Source organism: Orbicella faveolata, unplaced genomic scaffold, assembly GCF_042242905.1.
Source record: "Orbicella faveolata isolate gen_17 unplaced genomic scaffold, um_ofav_v1 contig_12, whole genome shotgun sequence".
In the NCBI taxonomy this organism is placed as follows: Eukaryota; Metazoa; Cnidaria; class Anthozoa; order Scleractinia; family Merulinidae; genus Orbicella; species Orbicella faveolata.
In genome coordinates this window covers 753985-769173 of record NW_028301539.1, presented here as the reverse complement: position 1 = coordinate 769173, position 15189 = coordinate 753985, and the positions used below count along the sequence as shown (strand labels likewise).

Below are 15189 nucleotides of genomic sequence, written 5' to 3'. Positions count from 1 at the left end.
TGTTTTGTTTCATATCCATTTTTACTTTTGGGACGTCTTTCAATTACTCAACACACGTGGCCTTACGTGTAGTGCCCAGTGCCTAGTTTCGAGCCCAGACCGGGTTCACCGTGTTGTGTTCTCAAGAAAGACAGTTTGCCAAGCAACGCAGGGTAACATGCGATGGACCCATGGACAAGCATTCCATCAAGAAGGGAGTAGCAATACTCCTGGTCGCCTCATCACAAAGAGAACGAGATGACTTTCGATGGGAGCCGACTTCACAATTTAGTCAACTTATTAGTTCAACTCATTCATTGGCGTATTCGCACTTGAATAGCTTTGCAACGAATTTACACTTACTTCCAAACAAACGGGAAAACAGCCACTAGTTTGTGTTAATGATAGAAGAGAAGCTATGCGAAAGATAATTATAACATTCTTTTCAAGGAAGGACAAGGAGATGGGGGATTAACAGAAGCCACCATAGTAATATTACGAGTAATCGACAAAATCTGTATATTCTATTAATAAAATAGAGTCGACTGTTCAATATGCGCCGGAATCAAGTGTCATGAATCCACTGGGAAGCCAAGAGCGAATGCGGTTTCAAGTAAAAAATATATTATACGGAAAAGAACTAAGTACTACAGTATGTTCGATGTACTTACATTCCGTTCTGTATCATAGCGATGGCGCATTCCCGATGTACCTTATGTGAACAAGGCAAGATTTGGCAACCACTGAACGCATCCTACACAAACCAACGATAACAAGATAACATAACAAGTGTGGTGAACAAGACACGAGTGTCACGTGAAAGGTACCTTAACAGGAAAGTGTGAGATACGGTATAGATTTATGACGAGAAAACAGAAGAATTGCATGGCAGGGCAACACAAAATTGTGTCAAGAAGAGCCAAGTCAGGTAAGGAGACTAAGTAAAAACTCTGTATACCTGAAATACAAGAGATGGGCAGAAAAGCATGAGTAAGGAAAACGAGAACGGGCGAGTCAATTGTGGCAGAAGAAACAATTGACTGGAAAACGTGAGTCACGTGCGGTAGGAAAACGCGGAGTTTCTATGGCGGGAAAACGAAGATTTTCTATGGCGGGAAAACACAGATTTTCTACGGCGGGAAAACGCGGGCAACGTGCGGCGAGAAAACGTGAACTTTGCAAGCGTGAGTTGCATATGCCAGAAAAGTAAGTTTCCTATGGCGGGAAAGTTACGTTAAAATGACCACTCACCTCTAAGCAGATACAGCATTCATCGTGCCCAGAATTCTCTCTGCACTTATGTTTTCCTTCAAGACGTTTGTCCAGGCAGACATTACACACCTCACAGTGGAATGATTTATCCTTGTGGATTCTAAAAGAAGAAATAATAAAAAAATACATTTCATATTGATATAGAACTGAAATAAGTGGCAAATGGAAAATTATAATTAGGGATGAAAGAAACTCAAAAGTAACCCTTTTGCAGCTCTGTTAACTATCACCATTTTGAAAAGGAGATGACATCGAAATCCCTGATAATTACTGACATGAAGTCAAATTCCATAAAAGAAATGAACTCAACTCTTTGCTGTAAGCCCAATTCTGTCAACTGACAACTACAATAATATTATTGTTTCTAGCTAAAGGCAAGAATGAAAGACACGAATATGATCGAAGACAGATATTACACATGTGAAATTACAAGACGTAGAAGTTCATGAAAAGAAATATGTCGTTTTTGTACGCAATGGGAAAAGATGGGTTTATAAGCATGTTGATGGGAAAAATCTTTCAGCAAATTAAAATTTGATCATATTCCTTACCGACATATTCCGCATTTTTCGCAGTGGTAAGGATTCTTATCAACACTTGTGAAATGTTTACAGATTGAGCAGAAATACGCAGACATCTGAGCTCCACAGCTGCGACATTTTCCACTGTCTTCACCAATCTGCAACAATGACGAGGCAGAAACAATTCACCATTGAGGAACAAACCACAGGCTTTGTCATTCATTATTAACATATGTACTCAGGCTGTGCTCGCAAGTTTATTTGCGCACGCGTACGTGGGAGTACAGTTCTCATCGTAAGCATAAACAGCGTCCCCAAAGAATATTTCATGCACCTTTTTTGCTTTGAAGCCCTTGCAGCTTTGTAAAATATTACCAAACCAGTTTTCTATTGTTAACTTTGAATTACATTCGCGTGTAAAACTGTCCTCGTAACAATTCAATGCACTCCATTTTAGAGAGTCAAACCACATCAAAACAAACAGAAGAAAACCTTGAACAACTCTTTGTGTCTCTTGATACACGCCCCGTTCCAATGTAAGAGCCTGCTCAATAAACCCCATTTTCGCCGGTCATTGCTGAATTAAACAATAATAAAAAAAACACTTACCTCCTGTTCGTGTTGACAGAATGAGCACTTGAGGTGAGTCGCATGGGCGGCCTTAGCCTCTTCATTGTCACATGCTTTAGAGTTATTATGGCAGCGGTGACATGAATAGAAGTGGCTGCAACAAGGGAATCGCACTCTACAGTGCCTCTGGTAATGTTCACACGACCACTTTGAGCGGCCAGTGATGGCTTCCTGTTGTTGTGGCCACCTGTTAGCTTCCTCCTGCTCCCTTGCTTCCCTTTCTCTTTTCTTTCGAGCTCTCTGTTCTCTTATTTCTCGTTCTTTCCTTTCTATTTCCCTTCCAAACTGTTCCCGTTCCTCTCTTTCTCTAAGAACTCTTTCGACCAACGCACAAGCCTCTTCGACACGTTGTTCCAAGGCAAGCAGCGAGTTGTCCGTGGACTCGACTGAGTCAGTGCCAAAATCTCTGTTTAACATAGAACCTCCAGTGTTGGCAGAGAATAATGACGCCTCAGCACCGCGTGGTTCTAGATTTGAGTGTTCATTAGCACTAGCTACCAACCGTGAACCTCTAGACTCGTCGGATAGCAAGGGTGTGTTATCATCATCTCTGTTAGCACCAGCGACTACCCGATCACCAGAAGTGTTTAACACGTTACTCCCTCCAGTGCCCTGCGCATACGGTCTTGTTCTACTAGATTCTGCCCCTGGTACATGCCTGTTATCAGCTCCATTAGAACTAGTAGCCATTGAAGGAGCTGCCAAACCAGAGCTTCCTTCATCTACACGCGCCATATTACCTATTGAAGTTAGTCTTGAATTTGCTTTCCAAGCTGATTGTGCTTTTTCTCGTTCTGATGCCATTGTTGAAGCATTATCGCCGGGACCAGTAAATCTTTGCAACCCATATACAGGCGGTGTTAACTGAGGTCCTGCAGCTCCCATTAATGATCCATTTGCTAAATGTGAACCAGTCATTCCTGAATGCAAACGTTGATTCTCGGGCACTGATGTGTTCAATCCAGAATCAAGATGCCCATGTAACGGTAAATAAGGTTCTCTAGTACCAAGTGCAGAGTCACTTCTAAATAAATTGTAATTTAATGAATTGAAAGTATTACTTGATGGAAAGTTACTAGTTCCACCTGTCAAATGGCTGGACAAAGGTCCAACATGACCATTGAACTGTGTATTATAAGAGAAGCCACCCACTGCATTATGACTGCCATATTCCCCTCCAAGTAAAGGAGGGGGAAACATCCATCTGCTATCTATATCAGGCCTTGAAACAACTTGACAATCACCCAAGTATGGCTTAGCTTTGTTAGGTTCACTTGAGTGTTTCATGCCATCCACGTAGGAGGCTCCCTGCGATGACGTCTCCTCAGACAACAATTTTACTGCACTGCCTTGGCGGAGACTTTCATGAAGGCTTTGGTCTTGAGAGTGCCTCGCTAGGAATACATTAGCCAATCCACTAGCCTCTGTGACCTCTTGTGGCGCTAAGTCAATCAGTGAGGGCTCTGGTGGCGGCGTCATTTTCACATGAGGCCTGTCTCTTGGTCTGGCACCGAAACGTGCCCATTGCTTTGACAGTGTGCTCACATCAGAGGCCAACTGATCCACTGTGGTGTCTTTTCCAGCGCCACAGAATGCACCCGGCACATTTTGCTCCACAGAAATGTCTCCATCTGGAAGGGCGTCTTGCATCAAGCCAGGCACATGTTGTGACCTTGCTCTAACTTGAGCCCTGTCAGGACTACGAAGAGGACCACAGTCTACAACATCTTTTACTACACTAGCCGCATTTTTCATCTTCAAATGGTGAGGTTTCCTTGGGCCATCACTAACGTCACCAGAAAACTCCGAAACTTCACAAATTTCTTCATTTTTAGTAGCATAATCTTCTCTCCTTTCCATGTCTCCACTTTCACACTCATTTGAGAGTGTACTTTCCAATATCTCTTTTTCACCCCTGGTTGGGCTAATTGGACAAGTATCCCTACGTTCATGATTTTTAACAACAGATAGATGACCTAATGAGACCCTTGGTGTATCATCACACACACTGTGGGCCGTGCATGACGAGGAGGTTGACTCAACTCTCAATGGCTCTGCCACAGAAGACACTGATGACTCTGATGAACTGACTGTTGTTCTAGAACTCTCCCTTGAAAAGCAAACACCATTAGATGAGTCAGGGAAGCCCGGATACGCAAATGAATCTTGACTATCAGAATTCATAGGCAAGACAACCATGTCACTTCCACTGTTAACAGAATTCCTACACGACATAGACAGTTGATCCAGTTTGTGGTCTCTTGGTGGAATTACTGACGATTGTGTAATTCTGTCCAACATCGTTTGGCCAGTGGGAGGATGTGATCCTTAAATCATCAAAAGGAAACGAAACATTTTTACCTTTAGTAATGCTTTTAACATTCTTTTAACGTGTACAGTTGTATTTTCAATTGCTACCTTGTGTGCATCATTCTTTGTAATTAAATTATAAGCTGTTCCCATTTTCACCCACTGAAGATATCAACAAAACTGCAGTGTTTCTACGTGGTTGGGACCATGAAAAAGTGTCTGCTAACAAGCGGTGCCTGGTCACGGGAGGTGTCCTCTGGCAGAACAGCAAAACCAATAAAAATAACTGAAGCCTTATTTATCTTTGTGCAACTTTGTAATGCAAATTATTAAGTGAGCCGAATTAAAGAGAACTTACTTGCTCCTTGCAGAGAGCCTGCCCCATCAGGCAAGTCCTTCTCCACACGAGATGCAGCATCTGCTGCACATTCCCTGGATAACTGGAAAATGTTTTCCCCACCCATCTGTTTATCTTCAAGGAGAGATGCTCTTTTCAACTCTGCTTGGAGAATCTGATTCTCTGATTCATATTCCTGCAACTCCCTCTGTAACCTTTCGATCTGTTCCTGGGAGTCACGCTCAGCAGCTGTGGTTATTAACCTCACCACATCATCGTCATTTTTTGCAGACAAGAACTTTCTTTTACGCTTTGAATCTGACTTAGGGTTGTTATTTTGATGGAGACTATCCACACCATCTCTTAACTCTCCGTCTGTAGGGTGACATAATTGTGGCATATGCTGACCTTCTAATGTATCAGTTTGTCTTGTTTCCCCAACAGGATCCCTTTCTGCGGTTGTTGAACCTTCTTCATAACTGGACTGCAGTTGCAGCAAATTACCTCCACTTGAATTCTGTGAGGGCTTCTCCTGTACGGGCAAATGTGAGATGATTAGAGAGATTAATTTTCCCCTTCTTTACTTCACCATATATGTATTATTAACACCGTGAGCTGCAGATACAGTTTGTGCGTGTAACTCTGGATATTCTGTCATGTGGTGCGCCTAGTCGCGTAGCTATAAAGGTTATTTTATCAACTATAGATTGAAGGTTCATGGCTACAATTATTTCAGTCACATTTCTAGTCACCAAATGCAGGAAACATGGATACTAGGATTATCAGTTAAGTAAGGCACGACGGAGCATTAGTGACAAAGTTTTGGACTTGAAATTACGGTGTTGCCACGGACAACTTTCCTCATTTCCCGTGGTAACAATATCGTCTTAAAAGAAAAATAAACCCTATAACATGACGTTTCGGCGTCATCTTGTCGCCATTATCAAATGCAGATTAAAAAAGGTTCAGTTCAGATATAAACTAGCTTAGGTGTAAATTAAGGAGTCAAGAAAAATGTGAACAATGTCAGCTAATTAAACACTTTGCTGCCAATGAAATCAAAGGCCGACAAGTTGCCACTGGAAATGGAGCCAGTTGCCCGTGACAACAACACAGGTTGAACGTTAAAACCTGGGTCGGGTTGTTCGAAAACCGGTTACCCTAATCCAGGATTAAAAGTTAACCGAGGTAATAATTTTTCTTCTGCAGAAATAGGATAGGATAGAGGGCCACTGGTTCGTCAGTTTTTTACTGTTATGTGTTACCCTCTGTAAATAAAGTTGTTGCTTGCTTGCTTGCTTGCTTGCTTGCTTGCTTGCTTGCTTGCTTGCTTGCTTGCTTGCTTGCTTGCTTGCTTGCTTGCTTGCTTGCTTGCTTGCTTGCTTGCTTGCTTGCTTGCTTGCTTGCTTGCTTGCTTGCTTGCTTGCTTGCTTGCTTGCTTGCTTGCTTGCTTGCTTGCTTGCTTGCTTGCTTGCTTGCTTGCTTGCTTGCTTGCTTGCTTGCTTGCTTGCTTGCTTGCTTGCTTACTTAGAAATGTTTTTCACCGCTTATGTTTGTGTAGTTTGAAATCACTCAAGCTCAAAACTGAAGGACAAACTATACAAAAAGAAAACCTCACCGAAAATGTACAAAAGTGATATCAAAATTATCGCTAATCCTGGGTTAACTTAATCGGGCTTTGAACAACCCGGCCCAGGTCACCAAACTTTCGTTCAACCTTACTAACTGATAATCATAGTAATCTGGATCGGAAAATATACTCAAATTCAAAGAAGTAGCCAAGGAAGTAGCAAATGAATATCTGAAGGCGGATAAGATTAAAGCACTGATTTTACTTGCAACTGAAGTTAAGTTATGCGCATAACAGTCATAATGTCTTACTGGCAATAGATCCAGACTGTTTTCTCTTGGAGGAATTACTGACGATTCTGTTACTCTGTCCGACATTGTTTGGCCAGTGGGAGGATGTGATCCTAAATAATCGACAAGAAATTTATACATAACGATAAGCATTCTTTTCAACCTTCTTAAAATGCATTTTAATATTTTTAATTTACGTGTACCATTCCTTGCAGTCTCTTTTGTCTTTTTGCAATATTTTTATACTTCCTCAGATACATGTATACATGTAAATTATGACAAGTCTCTAACAAGGTTTCTTACTTGGCTCTTGTACAGGGGCTCCTTCCATGCAGAATGCCCCATCTTCTGTAAGATGAAAATCATGTTAATAGTGAGAAAAAAAATCAAAAGTCCCATTTTCGTAACATTGTAATTTATTCTTGCAGATGTCTTAATTATAAAATGTCCATTATCAGATTACTTACTTGGCTCTTGTACAGGGGCTCCTTCCATGTAGAATGCACCATCTTCTGTAAGATGAAAATCATATTAACAGTGAGAAAAAAAAATCAAAAGTCCCATTTTTGTAACATTTTAATTTATTCTTGCAGATGTCTTAATTATAAAATGTCCATTATCAGACTACTTACTTGGCTCTTGTACAGAGGCTCCTTCCATGCAGAATGCCCCATCTTCTGTAAGATGAAAATCATATTAACAGTGAGACAAACAATAATACAACTCCCTTTTCAAAAATAGTACAAGTTTCATTTTTGTAACATTGTATTATTTTTGCAGATATGTAAATTATAAAATGTCTATAATAAGGTCACTTACTTGGCTCTTGTACAGGGCCTTGCTCCGTGAAGAATGAACCATCTGCTGTAAGATGAAAATTATATCAACAGTGAGAGACGACAAAACAAAAATAATACAAGTCCCATTTTTGTAACATTGTAAATTATAAAATGTCCATTATGATAATAACTTTTCTTACTTGGCTCATGTACAGGGCCATATTCCACACAGAATGAATCATCCCCTGTAAGATGAAAGCATACAAGTATCAACAGTGAGATGAGTAAAAAAAAACCACCAAGGTCATAAAGGTGGCTATCTTACCACTAACATCAATGTAAATGTATAAGGTGATCTACTGAGAGAAGGGGCAATATGCCCAAACAAAACAGTTTATTTAATGAGTACTACATATGATAATATCAACCCATGAATCTATTTTCAGCCTGATGGCACAATATTAAATCTCCTCCTGTTGCTGGTAGTGTTTCAAGTCCTTCAATCATCTCTTCTCGTCAGTAGGCCGATAACAGCTGCTGTTGGTGCTCTCAATCCAAAACTGTCTATTAATTTGCACCATCGCCTTGGCTGATATCAAGCTTTTCCACCCAGCCTTGTTTCTTTCTTTCTTCACAGTCTTTCTCCAAGTGGTGTATCAAGCCCTTTTCACAATTAACTTTTCTCATACACATCACTAATACTCATAATCCAACACGTTACAAGACAATTTTGACAATTTACAAGGATAATTTTGTTTTTCTGTCCAAAAATGACTCACGTCCATACTGGATTACACTGTAATGCAAATAAGAAAAGTTAATTTTGGAAAGGGCTACCAAGCACAATCTGAAAAGACCAGATGTACACTCAACAACCAATGCAGCTCCTCTTACCTCTTTCTGCATTGCCAAGTAAAGGGATATCAAGTTTCTCCAGAAGATCAAAACGTTGAATTCCTCTGAGTAACTCTCTTACATAGGTACAAGACAATACTCCACTGGCATCCAATTCTTTGAACAGCTCAACACCTTCTCTGATTTTGGCAAGTCGAAAAGCATTCACTCTGCGTTTGGCCAAGAACTTCATCTGCCTCATCTCAGCATCTGACAAGGAGTTTGAGATTTCCAATAGTCTTTGTTGGAGTGAAAAACCTGACCAAGAGAAGTAAGCATAAATTACAACACACACATGAACATGAACATGTTAGGAACTAAACCTTATGAAAAATCTATCAGTATGTTGCAAAGTAAAACTTAATGTGTGTTAAAATATGCATATTAAGTGAATTGTAGGGTACTTCAGTAGACTAGTTTCGTATTCTCAGTACTGGACTGGAACTAGCTTGCAACCGAGGCTAATGCAGGGAGTCTTTTCAAATGCAAATGACATTAATCTCTTCTTAATGATATTTCCCCGCATGAGCCTCCATTGCAAGCTAGTTCCAGTCCAATACCGAGAATACGAAAATGGCCTATTGGTAATCTCACTATGTAAAATGAAGTGCCTACAAGGGCCAATCTACATGTACAATAATACACAATTTTGCTTGCAAATGTTTATTTGTTATGCTAACAACATGACTCAGGTCCTGTTAACACCTGTCCCAGGAATCATATTTATTTTAATAAAAAAAAGATATAGACTTGATTTAAATGAAACAATATTTGTTCTGCAAGCATGTTCCATGTGAAAAAGGAAGCAAAAATCTTAGGATCAAAATTGGCCTTAATGTTGATTTAGCTTACGTGGCTCTTGTAGAGGTCCTGCCCCACCAAGCAGTTTTCCTTCCATATCAGTAAAATCGTAAGATGTACTACTACTGGCTGAACAAGATTTGCTCTGCTCATTGGCATGGGTCCTGGATGATCCAAAAGCTTTTTCATTGCGCTTCTGTTTATCCTCGAGGAATGATCTTCTTCCCAACTCTAATTCAAGCTGTTGTTTCTCTTCCTCACATTGTTGGAACTGTTCCTTCAGCTGACCCAATTGTTGCCTTAGCCCATGGCACTGATTCTGACAAAATTCAACCTCACTCTTAAGAATTAAAATGTCCTCTTTACTTAATTGAGTACCGTCTTCTAACTGCACAGTTTCTCTTGTTTCTGAATCCTGATTGTTCTCTCCTGAAGATACACCTTCTTCATGACTTGATCTCGTTGCAGAAGATGCCCCAACAGAGTTGCCTCCAACAGATTGGTTTGATAGCTTCTCTTGCAATTTCAAAGGTAATTCATTGCAAACTGCACAAGCCGTGGATGTCCTCCCTATCATATCATCATTGTTGGAAGCCTTTTTCTCATCACATGGTTCTGCTGCTGCTTTGCTCAAAGATAACGACATGTTCTGTAAAAACGCAGGCATCTCACACACTTTATCCGATGGGCTGGCAGGAACTGAGTTCAGTGATGACATGGGGCCAGGTGATAACATAGAGTTGTTAAGCTGCTTCTCATCATCCAAATAGGCTGAAAGAGTCGAAGAAGACATTTCACCAGTGCCTGATGGTCGTACCTCTGATGATACATGACTGCTAGTCAAGAGGCATGCCAGAAGGCCCAAACAAACCTCAGCGCTAATCTTGTCACCAGGTTGGCCAGTGAATAGGATGTCTTCTTCCACCTGTTAAAACAAAGCACTGCTTTAATGAATCAAATACATTTACAATATACACTGCAGTAATTTTCTGACGTCTTTCGTTAGTGCAACATACAGAAATGCAACACCTAAGATTTAATGACACACCCTGTAACATGCCCATTCCGTAAGGTTGCATCTCAACAAGGTAACACCATGTTGAACATGTTGAAGATTGTACCTTGCATAAGCCTCTTCATGACCACAAGTAAGCGGATAGAAAGCCTTCCCAGAGTTTGCTAGGTCTTGTGTTAAAATGTCAAGGACTCAGATTTTTTTAAATATCCCACGCTTGTGACATGTCAAACATTCCTTTTTTTATTTTATTACTGAACTGAACATCTGAACATCAACTCAACATTGCTGATCCTAGTACAGTGTATGACACATGTTAATGAGAACCTGGTACAGCTGTATATGATCTTGAACACTAGAGTCTAACCATGGTTACTGAGTGAAAGGTTACCTCATTCTGTGGCAAGTCTGCAGGTGGTTTTCCCTCCAGATGATTGCATTCAGGTTCATGGCTACTTACATCTCCGTGTACTTCCAAAGTTTCCGAATATTGACCAGAACTAGACGGCTTCTTTGCTGACTCTTTTAAGTACTTATAGTCAACATCATGATCATCACAAACCAACTGCAAAGATTGCTCAAAGGTAACCCTGACAACACAACACAATGAGTCCATTGTGCTCTCTAACGTGTTCTTCACTAACGAACAGATGCAATTCAACTCGTACTCTTTGACAGTCCGGCATTTTACTAGGACAGATTCTTCTTCCACAACAAGAGATAAAGAGGAATTACTAGGCTCCAGAATAAAGAAACATTCTCCATTCTGCACAGCAGAAGCATTAGAAATTTCAACACCTTCCACCTTGGCTAGTGCCAATGACTGCCTTAAACCACAAATCAAATTATCAAAAACAAACTCAGCCTGGCGCTGACTTGAAAATCTATACAAAAAGTAGGAGACATGGCTTGAAGGCTTAACAGCAGAGGTCAAAGATGAATGGAGAGCAGGATCTATGCCACCTTCATGTGGGACTGATAGCTCCTGCTCCACTAGAAGAGGAAGGTAGTCAATCTGAGCAAACAGTGAAGTCATAGCACAGGGTTCTGTTGGCAACGTCAGTTCCATATAGAAATCCTGCCCATCTATGTAACCTTTCCTAAACTTTGGTTGCAAAAATAGCACGTTTACACTCTCACGAAAGGCAGAGCAAACACGACTTAGTTCTCCCATTTCCAGCACTTTAGGAGTCTTCCAAAATAGGAGATAACATGGCTTCTTTCCATGGCTAGTTGGTGATGATAACAAGAACACATTAGGATCTTTGATACTGTCTGATTTCAAAGAAGTAAAATCAGAGTTCACATCTTGATCAGTGAAAACACAGTACACATATCTGTCAGACAACCACACTTTATGAAATATGTAATTTTGACCAGCAAAAACTACAAAGAAGGGCATCTCTATTTCATGACTTTGCAAAAAACTAAGGAGTGTATTCAGATAGGCCCTCCTCTCCTTGCCTACTTTCATGTGAACCAGATTGACAAGAGAAACTACTGTAGCACCAAAGCAGGAATATCTTTCTGCACCACCACTGGTCTTGACTTGAAAGAACATGTTGGTACTTTCAGGGGAAATGATTTTCAATGCCATACAAGATTCCTCTTGGAAGGAAACTTGCTGCTGCACTTCAGTAAATTGCTCCTCTGCTTCATCACTTCCCATGTTGAGCTGCAAGACACCAAGTAAACTATGGCAAATCATGACATCTGGATGGTCACGTCGCAGCCCAAGCTTCAGAAAGATGTCAATGGCTTTCTTCACTTTGTCTCCAGCTGAAGCTCTGGATTCTCTTACCTTTAGCGAGAAGGCTGCTGCTTCAATGTATGCACTTGCTGTCTTTGGAGAGTCTTCACCACAAACTGAAATGAAAATATCCAATGCTTCCTGCATGGTCATTTCAGCATTCTGGAAATTTCCTTCTTCACTGTGGAGGCGAGCAAACTTTAAAAGAATCTCTGCCACATCTGGATGATGAGGGTTAATTTTCTTGAATATAGTCAGAGCTTCAGTGAGGAAAATGGAGGCATCTCTGGAGTGGCCTTTTAGCAGTGCACATGTACCCAATAGACTCTTGCATGATGCAACCATATGGTGACCTTTGCCAAAGTGATAGACAAATATTTCTTGTGCTTGTTTCAACATTGTCTCAGCTTCACTGGCCTTTCCAGCAGCAAGTTTAAACCTACCAACTTGATACAGCGATGAGGCATAGAGATAATGGGTTCTGCCATGCACCATCAAGTATTTGGCTTGCAACTTCTCTAGTAACACTCTAGCTTCTTCAAGGTGATTGGTATTACGGTACATCTTTGCCAAGATTATTGCTGTTGTGATAAGGTCAGCATTTAGCAACACTTGTTTGACTTCAGAATGCGTGCACAATTGATCGAAAAGCTCACCCAACTGGCAGGCAACATCTTTAAGTTCTTCACCTTGTATTTTCTCACCATTCTGTTCTTTCAGCTGCAAAGCCATCAACCTCTTCATCAAGGTTATTGTGGAGACTTCATTCGCACCAGTGATGTCATACAATACACCAATCTGCAGAATATCTTGACATCTCTTGTAGTTTCCAAATTCTTGAAACAAATCAGCAACTCTTCTTAAGACCTTCCATGGCAGATGAACATCTCTTGTCATTCTCATGGAGATATCATGGCACAAGGAGGCTGCAGAATCACAGCAAGACCAGGCATTTTCATCATTTCCAACAAGCTTGTGGAGAATTGCCAAGTTCAAACAGGCAACAGCATTTCCCAAACGGTCATGTTCACATTCAAAGCAATTCTTGGCTCTAGCAAAGCAAGTCTCACTTTTCTTGTACTCCATCCTCTCACTGAACATCACTCCAAGGTTACTCATCAGATAACCAACACCAGCATGGTGTTGATACTGGTCTACTATTTCTTCTAAACAAGCCATGTCACCTTTTTCATAAGCAAGTGCAATTAGAGCAGAGAGGATGTCCAGCTCATTTACATTATCATTTTGGGAAGTAAGAATACATGTAACAAACATGCCTTGCTGATCATTCCAGGGTTTCAGAATACTATGGTAAACATAGCTTTGTATGGATTTTAAGTACTTTTGATCCTTGTCTAGGCCACAGATTACAGCGAGTATGTTAGGGGGCTTTTGAAAATTGCTAGCTCCTTCCAAAACCTCCTTGCTGAGTAAAATAGTCTTAATCGTCTCAAGGAAGTCCAAGCAAGTACTTGTGCTGATGCCTTTTTCGGACAAAACAATTACTGATTTGCTAATGTCAGACATCCTTCTCGTCTGTAAAACATGGGAAACAGTGTAAATGCAGGCAAGAAAAAAAGAGTAACAAAGAGAAAATACAGTAATATTTACATTCAGCATAATTTCCAGAGGTGAATATAAGAATTGGACATTCTGATTGGTCAAAAGCTCGCCATATGATGCTTTATTCACCCTACAAGACCCTGGTTACTAAGCTCGTAGCCTTTCCCCATCTCAGCACGTAAACATGGCAGACAAAAGCTGAATGAAATTTTCACTTATTCCAAAGACATCACTCCAAGTCCAGGATATTTGAAAGGATGGAGCATTTTCAAATTGACTGCTGTCACCTTTGCACCCACAATCTTTTCAAGAGCTCGTATTCAAGGCATTTAAGAATCCTAAAAGCAGTGGTTACGTTGATCGCCAGCAGGTCAGATCAATCGACTGAAATATATTTTTCTTCAAACTAAAGCTACTCATTTTTAGACAATGATGACAACTGTGAATGAAGTGAGCAACAATATTTAAAACAAAGGTACTGGATGAATTTATTTTTCGTAGTGTTTCGTTTGTTCGTTTTATTGCCAAACTCGATGAATAAATTGATGCACAATTGATGTACATGTAAGCGTGTTATTAAGACTACAGCTGCATACATGTTTTAGTCCGTTATTTTGTAGCCCTTAATATTCACCTCTGAAAATTATACTAAAACAATTATCCACCTCAGGCTCAGTGAACATTGGTGAATATTCACCTTGACTTCGTCTCAGTGAATATTAACCAATGTTCACTTCACCTTCGGCAAATAATTGTTAAGTAACAATCAGAAAATGCAGATACTTTAAGTAAAGCAGCAAATAAATGTATTGTACAATGTATATGAATACAAATTAAACACCATGACAACAGAAAGCAGCAATTTTCATGAGCCAGAAGTTAATCAAGACAGACTGTGTTTATATGTTTATAAAACCTTGTGTGCATGTACAAATCAGAGAAAGATATGTTAAGGCATAGACACCTTCAAGTACATGTATGTATCTTACCTAGTTAAGATATCCCAGAAGTTGAACTACATTGTACTCCTTTGACTACCAAACAGACTGGGATAACTAAAGCTGTCAGTGGTCTGTTGAATGGTCTTCACCAAAAAGTTTCACTCTGATCTCAAGTATACAAAATTATGATATTTGTGAACTGTAAATGATGTCCTAGAGAAGAGAATGGTGCACATGATCAGTTGTACTGTATTTAAAAAAAAACACACATTCTCAGGGCTCGAGACTAACGGTAGCCACCTAGCCACAGACTAGTAAAAATTCCATTTTGGCTAGTGGTTTTTGCATTTCACTAGCCATTTTGGCTAGTGAAACTGAAAATTTGTGAGCACTGGAGGCCCAGAGGAAACCAATTAAAAGTTAATTTCAAATTTTTCATAAAACGAAATTGAGTAAAAGCATGCAGAATTTAAAACATCAGCTGTAACAAATATCATGTATCATTTATTGGCCCAAACAACAACTTTAAATTACTAT

General features: G+C 40.1%; 1 protein-coding gene across 13 annotated transcripts in view; it reads right to left on the bottom strand.

Moving 5' to 3' along the window:
* LOC110062559 (uncharacterized) overlaps window positions 1-15189 on the bottom strand; it is a 172587-nt gene that overhangs the window by 107714 nt on the left and 49684 nt on the right. For 5 of the 13 annotated variants that reach the window (XM_089283479.1, XM_089283476.1, XM_089283478.1 and 2 more), the window contains 14 exons: window positions 10790-14865; window positions 9435-10308; window positions 8583-8840; window positions 7889-7933; window positions 7729-7773; window positions 7542-7586; window positions 7377-7421; window positions 7213-7257; window positions 6931-7022; window positions 5071-5581; window positions 2382-4729; window positions 1803-1930; window positions 1231-1351; window positions 651-733 (listed from right to left, as the gene is read on the bottom strand). In XM_089283479.1, the coding sequence (XP_089139605.1) occupies window positions 651-733; window positions 1231-1351; window positions 1803-1930; window positions 2382-4729; window positions 5071-5581; window positions 6931-7022; window positions 7213-7257; window positions 7377-7421; window positions 7542-7586; window positions 7729-7773; window positions 7889-7933; window positions 8583-8840; window positions 9435-10308; window positions 10790-13768 (7619 nt within the window). In that variant the 5' untranslated portion in view covers window positions 13769-14865. The remainder of the gene's footprint in view (window positions 1-650; window positions 734-1230; window positions 1352-1802; window positions 1931-2381; window positions 4730-5070; window positions 5582-6930; window positions 7023-7212; window positions 7258-7376; window positions 7422-7541; window positions 7587-7728; window positions 7774-7888; window positions 7934-8582; window positions 8841-9434; window positions 10309-10789; window positions 14866-15189) is intronic. The other 8 variants (XM_089283489.1, XM_089283482.1, XM_089283481.1 and 5 more) reach the window with 8 other exon arrangements.